A 13,139-nucleotide genomic window follows, 5' to 3' on the forward strand; every position below is an offset into this window, starting at 1 on the left:
TTAAAACATTCATTTTAACAAACAAAATCAAAGTTTCACATACACTTATTTTTTAAAAATCTTTGTAGTTTAGAATAATTCCACCCAGTTTAAATATATTTTAGATTTTGAGATAGTCAAAGTTTTATACTGATTTATTACAAGCTTAAATTGTGGTTAATTGAATTCATTTCGACATTGTCAAAAAGCTGTTTGAATTGAATCATGGGTGTACTCTAATAAATTCTAGTTATCAAACAGTGCATTAGAGTTGTTCATTATTTAAATTAGTTTAGATGTCTTCTGTCTAAGTAAGCTCAGGAGATTGCGTCGAGTCATTGACTTGAGGATCCTCCTGGATGAGCATGTAGCGACAGTAGAGAATCGCTTGTGTTGTGTCATTAACTTTAAAGCAATTCTTCATACTGAGCAAGCATGTAGCAACACCCACCGCTCAGAGGAAGTACACAAGTCCATGTTCCCTCCTGCACCTCCACGAATAGAGCCAGCTCAACATGGTGAGCGTTATGGAGTACCTTCGCTACCTCCAAGACCCTCACCTTGTCGCCCGCTTTCAGCTTATTTGCGGGATACGGGGCACTCTTTCAGAAACTGTTCCTGCCGATAGTTCGACCTCTGACAGCTGCAGGTCAGTAAATAAGGCTCGTTCTCGCTACAACGGGGCTCTCCATCATCACACAGCCGGGGAAACAGGGGATGAACAGTTTACCAGTATGGGAGTTCCGAGGAGGACCGCAGATATAACTGAGCCTAGAAAACTCAAGCATGACATGGAAGACGCTTCCCCGAACGGGGCTGCTCTGTCCCCAGGTGGAGAAAATGTCGCTGTGCGGGGCAGCACTCTTAAACCCCTCCGCAGAAACTCTCTGACGGGCGAAGCGGGGCAGGAGTTTGTCATCGAGAACCGCTTCTTGTTTTACTTGTTCACCTTCGGAACAGAGTTGGGAAACGAATTGTTTTATATCATCTTCTTTCCCTTCATCATGTGGAATGTGGACGCTTTCGTGAGCAGACGGTTGATCATGGTGTGGGTCTGGGTCATGTACGTGGGACAGTGCACGAAGGATGTGATCGGCTGGCCCCGACCCGCTTCCCCACCTGTGGTGAAAGTGGAAATGTTTTACAACTCTGAGTACAGCATGCCGTCCACCCACGCCATGTCAGGGACAGCTATCCCCTTCTCCCTGTTCTTCATGACCCATGGCCGCTGGGAGGTAATAACTAACACACACCAGGCTACTGCAGTGTTGAAAATGTGAAGAAGTGGTTAGGATCCATTTCCTCCTGGCCAGAAGTATTATTTACAAAGGAAGTTGCATTAGCGCACCACCAGGGCCGGCTCGATGTCGTTTGAGGCCTTAAGTACAGTTGAATTGGGGCCTCGCCAATCAGCTTTATAAGCATTGAACCACAGAGTAAATAACGATGATGATCTACTCACAGGACCACAGCTGAACAGAAATGATTACAATACATTTATAATATGATTCTGACATACTGTTTTCTTTTTCGGGGAGGTCAAAAGTGTCTCTTCTAATTTACATGCATCTTCTGCGCTTTAGCGCACAGGCCAATGCGCATTTAAATCTACATGTGGCGTTTACTCATCATTTTAGTTTAATTATTATTTTGAGGATTTGTGTTAGCATATTGTATGGGGATACATTATGCAATTACATCTTTTATGTTTAAACAATAAAATCTTAAAATTCTAAAAAAAAAAAAAAAAACTTTATTTTTTATGCTCTTTGGGTTAAATAATACTAAATACAGTCAGATTTCTGTGTATTTAAGTGAGTTTTAGTACTTTGTAGTTTGTTATTGTCCACAAAAAAAGTTTGCATGATTGCCGATGATAAAGATTTTGTGCATATTTACTCAGTCGATTTGACCAGAAAAGCCCTTCACAGTCCATCTACCATTGCCCAAACAAAGGGTAGCAGAACATTTTACATCACAGAGCAGGACATCAAACTCATTTTCATTTTGGGAAATATCAAGAATGATAGGCTGTAGATATTATTGCACAAACTGAGAGTTGTTGGGGTTTTTTTGTTTGTTTGTTTTGTTTTGTAGACTTTTGTTCTTCACGTTTTGGGTTGAGGCGTTGCATGTTTAGATACTTGGTCCCTCTGAATTTGAATGCTCTCTAGCTGGAAGGACATTTACTCTTACTTTTTTATTTTCAAACAGTTATGATGCATAATTGTGGCATCAGGGTGTTCTCACAATAAGGAGCACGTAATTAGCACCTAATAATAGTTGAACTATGACCCCAATCATAGTTCAACTATTCCCAGGGGCCGTAGAAAATCTTCTCGCGGGCCGCCTTGACTCTGACATATGTGCTATAGAATATCATCTCTGCTGCCCAGAAGCTGAACTGTTAGCATATCATGTTGGTCATTATAATGTCATACAGCAACAGTCTTCAGTCAGAGGCTTCTTTAGATTCATTGCTGTAAAATCAGCCATAACTTGACACACAGTAACAAGATAATAGAAGCTTGATTAGGTCTGTTATCAGTGTTAATTGAGGTCGGTTCCAAGCCTACTTTATGTGTTTTGGAGCATGTAGTTGAAGTTATTACAGGACAGATGACTCTTGATTGCAGGGCCATGTAGGTCTAGATATTTTTTCCCTTATTGATAAACACCTTCATTTAGAAACTGCATTTTGTCTTACTTGCGCTGTTTGACTACGGTAATATTAAAATTGGTTTGATGTTCTGAATCACTGAAGTGTGACAAACATGCAAAAAATAGAAAATCAGAAAGAGGACAAACATGTTACAATCTAGCTACTAAAAAATCCCAAAATTGAATATTTAATTATTTAATGATGGGCACAGTTGGTAGCACTGTTGCCTTACAGAAAGAAGGTCCTTGGTTCAATTCCCAGCCTGGGGTCTTTCTGCATGGAGATAGGCACCAGCAGCCCTTCTGAACCCACTATGGACAAGGATATAAGAAAATGGATGGATGGATGGTTTTATGATAAATTGGCAATCAGATCAGTTTCATGAATGAACTGCAACAAAATGAAATGGAATATTGGAAAATAAACTTCAAAACTAACTAAACAAGGAAAAGTAGGAAAAAGTCAAATTTACAGAACCATAATTGCAGCACAGCAGTGTTGTAGAGCAGAGTAGCCCCACACTTTAGATAGGGATAATCAATACCAAAGAAAAAGGTGAGGATGACAGGTCACTGTCCAGACTCAGACAACCACTGATACCATATTTACAAAATATGAGGGGTGTACTCTGCTACTGGAAGCTGTTAATGACTGTAGTGCTTTTAGAGTACCAGTTGTTTCAACCAGTCTGTTTTATGTTGTCTGTTTCAACTCTGTCTTCTTGACCATGATTCCCTTGTAAAAGACATTTTAAGTCTCAATGGGATTATTCGGGGAAAAGAAAAGGTAAAAAAAAAAAAAAAAAATAGCTTTTGTAAAATATTTGCCCATTAATGTTTTGAATGTTTTCTCTCAGGAAGTGATGGGTATTTTAGTCAGGATGCAGCTGAGAGGCTGAACTATTTATGACAACATTTGAGTGCAGGATACATTAGAAGTTAATAAGACAGTTTAGGGTTTTACAATGCTCATTTAACTGACAGTTGGCATTGAAAGCACAACCAGTTTTTTGGTGATTTATTAGAAATATAAACTTGCTACATTCAGCTTGACTTGCAGCGGAACTTACAATATTACAAGGAGGTTCTGTTCCAGGATTCAGATTACCAAGTTTGATAATCACTCTTAATATGTTGACAAATAAATACTTATGGAAATTGTTCATGTTATCAACAATAACTTTATTCACAGATTCATAATAATGATAGTAAGGATAAATGATTACACTGCAAAATAAACAGCTGAGCAGTAGCAGAATTCTCTCAAAATAATATCAGTTTAGGTTTAAATAACTCAGTTTATGTCAGCAAAAAATGTCCCCAAATTCAATTAATTTAAATCAGAATGAAGTCCATAGTAGAATCCCATATGCTTAAAAAAATTTCCTATAAATATTTCCCAGCTGCTGGCTTTAAGTGTCAATCCAAAATGAAAAATCCAAATGGCAAAATGCCCCCAAGAACAGCCAAAATTAAATAGTTCAGAATCTCACAGAGCTTAGTTTCCCCCTCTCTATGGCGTCCTCGCTCACCAATTGAGTCTCACCACTAATAAAAGCAGAATTGAGAATAACATATTGTACAATAAGGGCAACATTACAACATAAAATACTGTAGTGTTATTAAAAATAAAAAGCAGTGACTTGATTGGAGGAATTTTAATTGAAACTCAATTAAAATCTCAAAACCATATTCACCAAACATATCAAGCTTTTTGAGTGTCTATGAAACACATCGTATGATGAAAGCAAAAGGGAGTGAAAGTACAGCAGAGGCATTTCAACAACCAAAGACCATAAACTGTTAAATGTAGCTGTACTTTGAACTTTCTAATTGCCCAAGGATACTAAATTATTGTCCCCTAACTCCATGCAGAAAGATACTAGAAGAGCAGTCCTCTTCTCCAACAGCCTAACAACCAATGCTACACAGGTCAACAATTAGTATTTGATCGTTTTCATGTAAGGTTTACTGGCATACTGACTGTAACAGTCTGTTTACTCTTTTACGTGTTTCTTCGGTTTTATTGCTTCGGCCCAGCAAACAGTTAAAATGTCTCATAATTTAGACACTGAAATCTTTAAGCCAAACACTGATATGAGTTCTTCCTAATACCCAGTCAGTCAGTATGAAATTCTTGCAACACACACTCACATGAAAATAGTATAACAACCCTATTCAGTTGTTCTAAAGAAATGCATCAAATGCATATTATAGTTTTTTTTCATTAATCTCAGAAAAATACAATGAGTTCCTTTTAGATAAACAAAAACCTTTGTCTTCCTCAAACAAATAAGACAAATGTAAATATACAGTGACTTTAAAAACATTTATACAAAAAAACATCTTATGATTTTATGCCAGCTTTATTTTAACAGTGACACATAGGATATCAAAACAAAAACTGAGAAAATTGCATAAAATGAGGGGAAAATGCATTTTATTCAAAGAAATAAGTATTTGACCCCCCCAGTGAAACATAATTTAATATTTGGTGTCAAAACCCTTGTTGGCCAGCACAGTAGTCAGACGTTTCTTGTAGATTTTTTATAAGGTGTGCACACACTTTAGGAGTAATTTTGGCCCACTCCTCTCTGCAGATCATCTCATAATCCTTGAGGGTTTTAGGCATGCGTTTGGAAATGTGAAGCTTCAGCTCTCCTCATAGATTTTCAATGGGATTGTGGTCAGGAGACTGGCGAGGTCATTCCATCACCTTGATATTCTTCTTCTGGAGCCACGTCTCTGTTTCCTTAGCTGTACGTTTTGGGTTGTCGCCATGTTGTACTTCTTATGATTTCCAAATAATTGCCCCAACAGTTGTCACCTTCTCATCCAGCTTCTTACTTATGGCTTTGTAGTACTTCCAGCCTTGTGTAGGTCAACAGTTTTGTCCCTGATATCCTTAGGCAGCTCTCTACTCTTGCCAATGGTGGAGATGTTGGAGTGTCATAGAGTCTGTTGACAGGTGGCCTTTTATATAGGTGACAATTTGGGACAGGTGTCTCTAATGCAGGTAACAACTTCACTGAGATTAGGGTGTTTCAGTGGTCTGTGGGAGCCAACATTAGGTTGAAATGAAATGAAATGAAATGAAATTTATTCGAACATGATACAAATATAAAATTAAATAGTGCACAGTAACAAGAAGTGCATAAGAAAGAAGAGAAAATACAGATTTTTTGTTTCAGTTAACATATCATGCTCAAAATGGGGTAGGAAGAAGTGAGAACTTATAAACTCCTACCCCTAAACACTTGAGACTTTAAGCATACTTTGGTTGGTTGATAGGGGGTGAAATACTTATTTCCCTCAATGAAATGCAAATTATTTTGTATTTAAATATTACTTCATTTTCTAGATGTTCTTTTTGATATTCGCTCTCTCACTGTTAAAATGAAGCTACCATAAAAATCATAGACTTTTTAATTATTTGTCAGAGGAAACTTTCAAAATCAGTGGGGAGATCAAATATTTCCTCCACTGTAAGTTAGAACAATCTAGCCCTGAATAATGTTACTGTCTTTGGCTGACATTATTTCAGTGACACACTTCCTGTCTCCATTATGACATCCAACTGAGGCAATGTTTGTCAGATCTTTAATGTATTGTGGTGTTAAGCCGTTCAGGGATTTATAAACTAGTAACAGTATCTTACAGTCTATTCTCTTAGTGGACGGACTTTAGAACTGGGGGATTTGCTCTGTCTTTCTAGTTTTAGTCAGAACACCATCAGCAGCATTCTGGATCAGCTGCAGCTGTCTGAATTTTTTTTAGGAAGACCTGTGAAGAAACTGTTGCTACTAAAGGTAAACACATGGATGAGTTTCTCTAGATCTTGCTGTTACCGCAGCAACCCAATGTGGTGCTGTGGTGACATTTTTGAGTATGTGGAGACTTCTTGTAGCATACTGCTTTGTGCTTTCTGGGTGAACATGTTTGGACAGCCAGACCTTGGTGTGTTGGCATTTGTTTGGACAGGTCGCCGGTCCATCGCAGGGCAACACAGAGACAGACAGGACAAACAAACACACACACCTAAGGAGAATTTAGAGAAACCAATCAACCTGACAGTCATGATTTTGGAGAGTGGGAGGAAGAGAACCTGGAGAGAACCCACGCATGCACAAGAGAACATGCAGACTCCATAGACCGGCCCACCAGGGCATGTCTGCACGTTTGCAGTTAACAATAGTCACCCCACTGTTGCCAACTCAGCAACTTTCATGTGATATTTAGCGACATATCAGAGAATAAAAATCCTATCAGCCAAAATTTGAATTGATAGGCTTTTTATAGATCAGTAATCGGCATTAAACCGTATTCAGTGTGCCCCTACTTAACATAGAATATATAGACACATATTTATGACATACATTGATTAAATTATTTGATTATTAAGTTATTCCAATAGCTAAAAATTAAATTTATACCAGGTGAGTCTTTCTCACCAAAGAATGTGGACTGATACTGGAATGATTCTCTGCCTTCAAATCATTTTAACAGCTCCTGGAGAAGTTTTATAACTTCTAAGTTGATGTAAAAGTAAATTTTGCAAACAACATATCACCAACTACAGCTTAGAGTAGCTCATTGATAAATAAACATAGTAGCCATGTAGCCTGATGTGAAAACATTTTGCTAAACAAGGTCGAATATTGGGAGGTTTCTATTATTGTTATCAAACATGCTGTTTTGAAGCCAAAAAAACTCAGAAACATATAGCGCAAACCATGACAATAAACTCATTTAAATTTAGAACTCAGTTTCACAGAAATACAAAGACACGATAAATGTTTAGCTGTTGAACTGGACCGTTCAAGGTTGCTATCACATTAATATTCTATTAGCAGCTCTTCAATTCTTTTTGCTAAACATTACATTACCAAGACACATGAAAACATACTTTGATCTTTGCTTTTTTCTCTTCTTCCTTGTTCTTTTTCTGTCTCTGAAGAATAAGACCCTTTTTGCGACATTGTTTTGCTAACTTATCTCAGCCCTGCAGCCACGTAGTTTGCTTATGCCCTAGGCCGACCCTGAGAATCCCTCATTTTCCATTTTTCTTCTTAAGTAAATTCCAACCTGTTGTAGTGAATATGTCTATTTCCTTTTGTTTTTAATTAGAGGTTGAATACTTCTGATTGATGTTTTCAATTACTGGAGCATCTTTTCATGTTTTTTTCTGGTTCTATGAAGTCCAGTTACCCTCACTGCAATTATTTTTGCCTTCATTGTGGTTTTGAATGCAATAACTTCAGTGCATCTCTGCAAAGAACTTTCAGACATACTAATTACAAGAAACAGATCATGGATGAGGATGGGTTTAAGAATATTCAAACCCATGTGCATCTACTTATGTGCATCTCATGGCCAAAACATCTGGTTATATAAACTTTTTTTCAGGGTAATTTGGGTAACAGGAAACACTATTGTTGGATAAGGATGAGCTGTATAGAAATGTTCCTGGTTGAAGTGTGCCTCCTCTCATCTCTGCAGTACCCTTACACCCTGGGCTTCAGCTTGGCTCTGTGTTGGTGTCTGTTGGTCTGTTCCAGCCGGATCTACATGGGGATGCACTCAGTCCTGGTATGTCTCACACACAGTCTCAAACATGGTGCCAACTTTGACACTTCCAGCCCCAAGTAAAGCTGAGGAATTATTATCAGTGGTTTTAATAAATGCTAACAGTTATCTTGATTATTAGCCGATGCATCATGCCATAACTGAACATGCTTAGGGAGATGCAAAAGGCCAATATTAATAAACATTCTCTTGTGATAATGGTGCAAAGAAAAATTTTACATAAAATCGAAAAAAACATTGATAACCTGATCATCCTCTTCATGAGACTGCCTTAGGAAAACAGTCTTTAGTCAGAGGCTTCTTCAAATTCAAGAGCTACAAGAGATCTTTCCTGCCCAAAGCCATCACCAACTACAGTGACTTTTTAATTAAATGAATTACAACAACATTTAATATCCCTTTTGGATCAAAAAATTTGTCTTGAATTTGAATATAAATTTAAAATGCTGAAGTGGTCACCAATCACCACTGCCCGTCAGAATAACAGAAAATACTGAAGTAACAAAAAGTCATTTAACGTTGTTACTGAAGACAACAAAGGTTACTGAAGTACATTTTCTTACAATTTTGCTTGTCAAGAGATCTTGACAAGCAAAAAGGAATTCCTTATTTTTAAAAACTAGCTTTGGTTTATATTTTTACTTAGTTTTTTAGCTTTTTTTATAGTTCAAGTCATATTGCAAAAAGTTAAAAACAAAGATCTGGAAGTGAAATTATTTTGCTCAAGACTTTATTTGCATAATATAAGAATACTATCATTCATTAAATTTCATTGCATGTTAATTGAGGATAAGTGTATATGTGTGAGGATAATAATCCCTCAGGTATATATACATAATTTTAATTGTACGCTTCTGTAAAACTTCTATTGGATCTAAATTTGAATTAGATTGACCTCCACAGTTCTACACATTAAGATATGCAAGGTAGAAATAATGAGCAATAAACTGTATGGAAGGCTTAGATTTATTACATCACTGATTTTAAAGGATTACTGAGGATTCAGAGGCAATTATATACAAATGTACCTTTTATGTAATTGACATGTTGTTGCCATAATAATGTATTATGAATAACAATGCAAATAAATTTTTGTTCAAAAACTCTTTTAAATATTTTAGTATCATCAGTTTATTTATCTCAGAACAACATTTTCAAAATACTTTTACCAAAACAAACTAAGTTCTTATCATAGATACAAAAAAAATCAAGAAATTTTGTAATACTGAAAATATACTGAATATAAATTCATAATCATATGTCCTAGCCATAGACCGGCATTAGGTGAGTCTTTGGATTTCCAGTGTATTAACATCCTTCTGCCTGCAAGCAAAGTAGAGAACATAATGTTATATGTGCATGACTTTTAGAGGTAGCCCTTATCACTGACATTAAAAACACTTTTCCACCAGCACATCACGCTCTAACCAGTTAATGTGGGCTCAGTCCTTCCCCACATAGTGAGCTTTTCCATTATACAGTCTGTTCCTCATTATTGTGGGCGGGACATGAGCAGCAGCTGTGGTCAACTCTCTGCTGATGTTAACACTTAGCAATGGAGAGCCTTGAGGTTCTCATTCTGATGGACTCAAATAAATTTTATCTAATAGAAATTTATTGCTGGCCAAACATAATAATAAAGACTCATAACTGAGTCTTTATCATAACTGGACATATAAATATAATAACATTCTGGCTCTTTATTTTTTTGAATGTGCAACCTTTTGAATTTAGGTAAGGCAGTCAAAAGATGTGAACCAATAGCCACACATAAAAATATAATTTTTTTATATTCCATGTTAAAAATAAAATTCACATCACAGGTTAATATTATGCAGTTCTGGTGTTTCACACTATCGGCATAAATCCGCCGCTCCATCAGACAGCTAACCACAGCTGCAGTGTTTGTCTCTTTTTTATTGCTGTCTGTTCTTCAGAGAGAGGAGCTGCTAGCAGCACTGCTAATTCACGGTCATTCTGCTACTAAACATACTGCATGTCTTTCAGGTGCCGCTCCTGATTAAACTCATAATTAAACTCTTCTTACTGAGCAGCTCTTTGACGGCATATCCGCGATGCGCTGCTAAACTAAATGTGTCATAATTTGCGATGTGTCACTACAAAAATTCACTATAGTACCCCACCCTCAAGGGTGGCTCCAAGATGCCCAAAAACAGTCCCACACACAACAAGGATGTGTGGGCTCCACCCTTGTTGTGTGGGTCGAGTGCCCCTCTATTGGGTGGAGGTCCGGCAGCACAAGAGGCGGATCCCTCATGGGAGGTCCAGCGGGCGTCAGTGGCGCAAGAGGTGGACCCCTCGTGGGAAGTCCGGTGGGTGGCGACGGAGCAGCTTGGGCCCGTGATGGTGGTAGACCCCTTGGAGGAGGTCCTGCAGGCGACGATGGAGCAGCTTGGGTCTAGGAAGGCGGACTGGAGGCCGCCGGGACTTGGTAGAGGGCTTGAAGGGGGCCCTGGAAGGCAGAGACTCAGAGGGAGCACTGGGGGTTGAGGCCACTAGGGGTCAACTAGGGGCCATAGGGAGAGGGCGACGAAGAGCCACAGGGACAGGGGGAGCACCCACTAACAGGGTTGGACCATGTCAGAAGCCTTGCCGCCTGTCAATCAGGTGCTAGCCTGGCCAACAGGAACCCCATGATCATAGGAACTGTGGCTGGAAGTGCGGAGACAGCGGCGGCTGAAGGCGGAGAGGCTGCAGCGGCGACAAGAGGCAAAGATCCTGCAGCACCGGCAAGAGGAGTAGTGTCTTCAGGAGCAGCCAGAGGTGTGGTGGGCGCAGGAGACGTAGCCAGAGCTGCGGCTGGAGGTGGTGCTGGTCCCGGAGATTCTGGAGCTGGGTTGATGGAGCGGAAGAATGGGATGTCTGGCTTAGGAGGCTTAGGATCTGCTAATGGAAAATGAATCTGGCCCGGGCGGACTGGGACCGAACTGGTTAGAGGCGGTGTAGTAGAAAACCGCCGTTGACTCATATTTTAACCACCTCTGATTCTCTAAGAACTCGGACACATTAAAGAAAATACATGTGCTACAAGTTCTTTGATAGCTGTAAAAGCTATCGAAGAAGCTACTACTAATGTTGGCTTTTTAGTCCAACAGAAAATGATTTATTAAATTACCTCCTTTAATGTACCAAAGCACATGTTTCTAAGTTTGGTCTGACTCTTATGAAAACCATAAAAGATGCATTACAGTAGCTGTTTATGCAGTTATAAGCTGAAAATGTTGGAAGGTCATTTTATGATTTGGAGGATTTTAGTAGAAGTTCTAATCAAGGGAAAATTTTCAGATTCCCATTCCAGTATGTTTTCTCTGCCTCATGGAGAAAGCAGCCATGCTGTGGATTCACAGATTCTGTTTCTGTGCTTCTACCCTGCAGGACGTCATCGCTGGTATCCTGTACAGCATTCTCATCCTCTTCTTCTTTCTTCCTGCGTTGGACATGATTGACAACTTCAACCTGAGCTGCCGCTACGCTCCGCTGGTCATCGTTTTCATCCCCCTGGCCCTGGCCCTCTTCTCATTCACCCTGGACACCTGGAGCACTTCTCGAGGTGACACAGCTCAGATCCTGGGTGTGGGTGCTGGTGTGGCCCTGGCGTCTCATGTAAACCAGCTCCTAGGTTTGATGCCAGACCTGACGGCTGATCAGCTACCTCTCATGGTGCCTACTGTAAGTGGCGGCCTGGTGTGTGGAGCTATGCTGCGGTTGGTTTTGGGAGTGATAGTCCTCGTGGCAATACGGACCCTGATGAAGGCCGTCACCATCCCACTGGTGTGCTGGCTGTTCAAGGTGCCCAGCTCAGACGTGAGGAAGGCCCGTCAGCATGTGGAGGTAGAACTCCCATACCGCTACATTGTTTATGGGACCATGGGCTTTAGTGTGCTCTTCCTGGTTCCACTGCTCTTCACCTATGTAGAGAACTCATAAAAGGATGTAACTTCAGTGCACGGTCAGTCTCCAGTCAGGAATTGGAGAACCAGCATTTCAATACTGTTTTGGCATCTCCATGTAAACCAGACTTTTTCTTCTTCAACAGAAAGTTAGGGCCAGAACTGACTGAGATGCATTAAAGCCTGAACACTGAGTTCCTTCCTCACTTTCTTTACCTTTATGCTCTTTTTTCCAACAGACTCAGGTTAGCTCTGGAGCAGGATGAGGGCGAGGGAGTATTTCCTTTAAGTGGCACTGTCTTTTATAAGATTAACCTTTGGAAAGACAGACCTATGTATGTTTGTGTTTTTTACACTAAATATCCACACTGTTGCCTTTTTAAAGACATAGTTCAAGAATTTTAATGTGAGGTTTTACTAAAAGGTTATAAGCAAGTAATATCTAACCTGTAATAGATTGCCTCTGATTATGCCTTTACCTAGTGCTTTCACAGTCATATTGACCATTCAAACTGCTTCAACATTACAGTCACAGTCTCCTTGCAGCGCTCCCACATTAACACACCCAACTCTGGATCAGTAGGTAACTTGGGGTGAAGTGCTTCCTCCTACGGTCCAGGTGGGGGAACTGTCTTCAAATACAAGCATACAGTCCTAACCTTAGCCACTATGATTAGATCAAAGGCAGACCATGCATCTTAGCCACATTTATTTTAACACCTTGTATAATCAAGCAAGAATGCTTTCGGCATTCTCACTTCCTAAGATTGTGTTTCTCTTTATTATTATTTATCAATGTTCCATACATTTTTCTGCACTCAACTAATTCTGCACTTAACTATTTCTGCCATTGTTTATATACATTCTGCTTCTTCTGGAGCATTGTGCTATGACTTTTGGTAATTTCAACTATAATATTTTTGAAATACAATTACAATTTCTTTGCAGATTTTAACCGCATTGAAATGCATTAGATTTCTTCAGAATGTCACAAAATTCAGC

At 39.3% G+C, this 13,139-nt stretch overlaps 1 protein-coding gene across 1 annotated transcript; it reads left to right on the forward strand.

The window, feature by feature from the left end:
* Positions 1-424: 424 nt before the first annotated feature.
* On the forward strand, positions 425-12,174 carry LOC122846008 (sphingosine-1-phosphate phosphatase 1-like). Its single transcript, XM_044142649.1, has 3 exons — positions 425-1,214; positions 8,140-8,229; positions 11,623-12,174. The coding sequence occupies exons 1-3, from the start codon at positions 495-497 to the stop codon at positions 12,172-12,174; spliced, it is 1,362 nt and encodes a 453-aa protein (XP_043998584.1). The 5' UTR covers positions 425-494.
* The last annotated feature ends 965 nt before the right edge of the window (positions 12,175-13,139 follow it).

This window comes from Gambusia affinis, linkage group LG16 (genome assembly GCF_019740435.1).
Source record: "Gambusia affinis linkage group LG16, SWU_Gaff_1.0, whole genome shotgun sequence".
Taxonomy (NCBI): Eukaryota; Metazoa; Chordata; class Actinopteri; order Cyprinodontiformes; family Poeciliidae; genus Gambusia; species Gambusia affinis.